The sequence below is a fragment of the Nymphalis io genome, chromosome 1 (assembly GCF_905147045.1).
Source record: "Nymphalis io chromosome 1, ilAglIoxx1.1, whole genome shotgun sequence".
NCBI classification, from domain to species: Eukaryota; Metazoa; Arthropoda; class Insecta; order Lepidoptera; family Nymphalidae; genus Nymphalis; species Nymphalis io.
Genome location: NC_065888.1, coordinates 1472928 through 1477208, shown reverse-complemented (window position 1 = coordinate 1477208; position 4281 = coordinate 1472928). Strand labels below are relative to the sequence as shown.

Below are 4281 nucleotides of genomic sequence, written 5' to 3'. Positions count from 1 at the left end.
AATTTTATTGATTTACCGCTGAATTAGGTTATGATTATGATGTTTCCGGAATGGATCACATGCTGTGGCATATTTCTTCACTCATTCTGGATTATTTATGTGCTTCCTGCATAAAATATACTAGATGTTGCGTATGATATTGCGTAAAAAAATCAAAAATATTCAATGTATCCAACATTCAAGAGTTTTGATATTTTTCATTTTGACACAATGTGGATTGTGACTGAATAATTATATCGATAATTTAGGTATTTTTGTGCAAGTACAACACTACTTGACATATAATCTGAATATTTGACAATTGTGTTAAATTTTGAGGTTACATTATTCAAAGTATCAATAGATCATTATTTATGCTAAAGGAAACATAAATACAAAATGCTTAGTGCAATAAGAAATAGCTTAAAAGCGTCAATAAACAATGTAGTGCGCTCTTTTCAAACATCTGTACCTGTGGCGACTGAAAAATTTGATCATAAGCGGATTCCCGCAGACGACGAAGGTGTTCAAGGAGAAAAAATTATAGATCTGGATTCAGTTCTAAAAGCGTACGGCTTACCATTCCAGTTTTTAATTAACAAATACATCACCGTTTCACTAATAATTGAAAATATCTTACAAACATTGATTTCAGTTTACTCAAATTGGAGTTGGGAATTATAACAATATAGAATAATGTTGTATGTTTCCAGAAAACAGGAGTTGTTCCCTACACTAGAATCAGACAACCTTTTATTTGATGGTACGCCATATAAAGATCTCTCTGTGTGTAACATCAGAGTGAGTCACAACAATACAATTTTCACTCTGACTGATGCTAATGGTGTAGTTAAGCTAATAAGGTCCTGTGGTATGGAGGGATTTAAAAATACTAAAAAAGGAACAAATATCGCAGCTCAAACTACTGCTATAAATTTAGCCACAGTAAGTATTAGAATGAAATTTTTACGTAATGCAGATACTTGTATAACATACATATTTAATTATTCTGTTTTTTAATTACCAGAAAGCTGTTGATCGTGGAATAAGAACAATAAGAGTTAGAGTAAGAGGATTAGGGCCCGGTCGATTGGTAAGCTATACTGAAAGTGATCATAATTTAGTATTTTAAACCAGTTCCATTTAATAGATTGAGCTAGAATATTGCACATACTTATATATTGGTGACAATATCTATATAAATTTTGTTAATGGATGAAAGCAAAGCTTGTTCTATAAAACTAAATTTTACTAATTTTTAAATTGTATACATATTTCAATTGATTTTATACAATAAATTTATAATTTCAGTCAGCAGTAAAAGGTTTACAAATGGGAGGCTTACAAATTGTATCTGTAACAGACAACACCCGTGTATCATGGAATCCACCGAGACCAAGAAAAGCTAAAAGACTATAAATTGTTAAAATATATTTAATTAGTATCTTAGTATAAAATAAAGATATTACTCAAAAGAATGTGTATTATTATTAACTATTTGATTTATACATAACATTTTACAATGATTGAAAACTAAAATCCATATTTCGATTGTGTTTTCCTCTTTGTCATTCTATTGTTGGCCCACTGGTTCTGTAGCTCTGATTCATTAGCTTTAGCCTAAAATAAAAAAAATATCAAGACAAATTCAGTAATAAACTCTATATAGTAAAGGAATGTAATTAATTAACTTTTTTATTATTTTTCATAATTTTGAATGTTTTGTTTGTATCTTTGTATGTATTTTACCAATATAGTGGTGTTACTTATAACCATTGCTCAGTGAGTGATTAGTTAATAAAAATGATAACAAATTACTAGGATTAGAATTGATGTTATATAATAAAAGAATTGGGTGTTAAATAAATTTGTATATTATACAATTGTTAAAAATAATAATTGTAGTTTATTATTTGAAACTTCAAGTATAAAGTATACCCGAGAGAGCAATATGTAAAAGATTTAAGAGTGCTCATAATTTTCTTAATAGAAAAAATTGAAATCAATACTGTTAAACAATGTGGTTTCTTTTTTTTTGAATTTCAAATAAATAAAGACAGTAAGGGTTATCAAAGTCTAACTAAACAGCCACTAAGCAATGTTTATAAGAAAGGCCATATGAGTATAATAAGAAAAGTGAGAACCTGGTGAGCTAAATATGTTATTTGATGTTTCCTTCGCTGTTGATGTGTAGGTTCATTGCCACGTTTCTTGCTAACTGATTGTCGCTTACTGGTATCTTCCATGAGTCCTTTCATTAGCAACTCACGTGCTTCATTCAGGACTTCTTGTTGGTTCACGTCTACTATTTGTATATCTTCTCTTTTACGTTTACCACGAGTCCCACATAATTTTAGAATCTATTTACCGGGATATTAATAATTATTATTTAGTTACTAGAAATAAGTAATATGCAACCATTAAGTCAATTAAAATAATTGAAATTATTTTGATGAAATAGGAGAAAAACAATTATCATTCTACCTGTTATTCTCATAGTTGTAGTTAGTTTCATAAGCATGCAATTTCAAATTATTATATCATAAATTATTTTAAAGATGCATCAAAATGGTTTGATATATCGTATACTTACAGCTTCATCATCCAACACAGCATCATTGTTAGATCTTCCACCACCATGCTCATTACTTTCTATACTTTGTACATTTTCATATTGCTCTACACTATTACCAATTTCCATTTCTGATTGTAATTCAACATGATCTTTCTTAAAATAGGACTCAATGTTTCTTGGCTGATTTTTGATAGTTTCAACCGTTTCTTCTGTAGTTAAAGGTTCTTCTACCGGAATATCTACAACTGGTTTGTTTATTGAAAAAAAGTCATTTTCTACTTCATCATTGTCACTCTCATCTGTGTTCTCAGGGATTAAACACTTAGTGTCAACATTTGTTGTTTTTGCTGGTGATACCAGAGTTGATTTCGTTTTTGCAGTAAGAGTGTTTGGTTTCTGTGCAATTACATTTGGAACCAAAGTCCTCTTTATTGTTATTGCATTTCTTGGCTGAGGTAGCATATTAAGGAGACTGGACTTTTTCTAAAATCATAAGATTATTTTATACATATAATGCTTAAAAACTGAAATAAAACATTTAACACTTTTTGTTTTAAAAAATATATGTATGTATGTATCATTATCAAGGAAGTCAAATGGCATATATTCTGAATCAATGAAAAAATCAGCCAGACATTCAATGCTAACTTATATTGCATATGAATAACATATTTTCAATTTATATTAAAATATGCAGGCACATTAAAATAACATTGATATACATGAAAGGAATGGACAAAAAAAGAGAATAAACATTTTCATTAATAATAATAATAAGAGAGTATAAAATATTGTCATGAAATTCAGAAATAAAAGTATCAATTTTGCTATGACATATAAAAATTAAATATTGCCTACCCCATTAGTTGATCTTGTTTTTGAACTTGGTATCGGGGTATCCACATCTTTGAACTGAAGAAGAAAATATTATTATTATAAGTGAATAAAAGACACTGGTTACTACAATTACAATAAATATACAAACATCATTTAGTGACGGTATTGTTATCCGAGATTTCGGTTTTAAATCAGCCGTTAATTCTTTTTTATGAAGGAACTCGTCGTCTTCTTCCAAGACAACCTTCTTCTTACTTGATGGTTGTGGAAGTTGAATAAAGAGACTGTGGTTTTCACTGTACTTTTGTTGATCATTTTGAATGATAGGATCCTCAACACAGGTATCTAATGAAAATAATTTTATATATTTTAAATGTTCTATTAGAAAGTTTAGTATTAAAATAATATTCATTTACCATTTTCCTTTTTTATTCGTGTTTGTGTATTACTTTCATTTTCGTCATCTTCGTACTCGCTGGAATCGCTATTGTCATAAGCGACTAAAGCCATTTTTTTAAATTAAATTTTCCTTGTAAAGTGCATTTAAAAATAATATTCTAAATAGTTTTCTTAATAACAATAAATCATCAACAGTTTGGTCAGATTGTGTCATTAATTCAATGATAATCACAATAGACGTTTAGAGAAGTAATCGCATCTGTCCATATCTGTCAATTTTGGTTTTGATCACCACAGATGACTAAAATTTTAAATTTAATATAAATAATCGTATGGGTAGGTAATAATTATTCATCAGACATATTACCGCAATACAGCAGTACTTGGTGTTGTTGTGTTCCAGTTTGAAGGGTGAGTGAGCCAGTGTAATTAGAGGCACAAGGGACATACATCTTAATTCCCAAGATTGGTGGCGCATTGACGATGTAACC

General features: G+C 29.1%; 2 protein-coding genes across 2 annotated transcripts; one reads left to right on the top strand and one right to left on the bottom strand.

The window, feature by feature from the left end:
- Nucleotides 1-278: 278 nt before the first annotated feature.
- On the top strand, nt 279-1457 carry LOC126770980 (28S ribosomal protein S11, mitochondrial). The gene is made up of 4 exons (XM_050490622.1): nt 279-548; nt 693-924; nt 1007-1072; nt 1291-1457. The coding sequence occupies exons 1-4, from the start codon at nt 379-381 to the stop codon at nt 1396-1398; spliced, it is 576 nt and encodes a 191-aa protein (XP_050346579.1). The 5' UTR covers nt 279-378; the 3' UTR covers nt 1399-1457.
- On the bottom strand, nt 1400-4017 carry LOC126770971 (proline-rich protein PRCC). The gene is made up of 6 exons (XM_050490613.1): nt 3808-4017; nt 3540-3736; nt 3413-3466; nt 2573-3037; nt 2124-2339; nt 1400-1599 (listed from the first exon to the last, which is right to left on the bottom strand). The coding sequence occupies exons 1-6, from the start codon at nt 3899-3901 to the stop codon at nt 1513-1515; spliced, it is 1113 nt and encodes a 370-aa protein (XP_050346570.1). The 5' UTR covers nt 3902-4017; the 3' UTR covers nt 1400-1512.
- Between the last annotated feature and the right edge of the window lie 264 nt (nt 4018-4281).

Coding starts and splice junctions, on each gene's coding strand:
- LOC126770971 (XM_050490613.1), bottom strand. CDS start 3,901: ATGGCTTTAGTCGCTTATGACAATAGCGATTCCAGCGAGTACGAAGAT. Junction 3,038..3,412: donor AAACAAGATCAACTAATGGG/GTAGGCAATATT, acceptor TTATGATTTTAG/AAAAAGTCCAGTCTCCTTAA. Junction 1,600..2,123: donor TAACATATTTAGCTCACCAG/GTTCTCACTTTT, acceptor TTTTTATTTTAG/GCTAAAGCTAATGAATCAGA.
- LOC126770980 (XM_050490622.1), top strand. CDS start 379: ATGCTTAGTGCAATAAGAAATAGCTTAAAAGCGTCAATAAACAATGTA. Junction 925..1,006: donor CTGCTATAAATTTAGCCACA/GTAAGTATTAGA, acceptor TTTAATTACCAG/AAAGCTGTTGATCGTGGAAT. Junction 1,073..1,290: donor GATTAGGGCCCGGTCGATTG/GTAAGCTATACT, acceptor TTATAATTTCAG/TCAGCAGTAAAAGGTTTACA.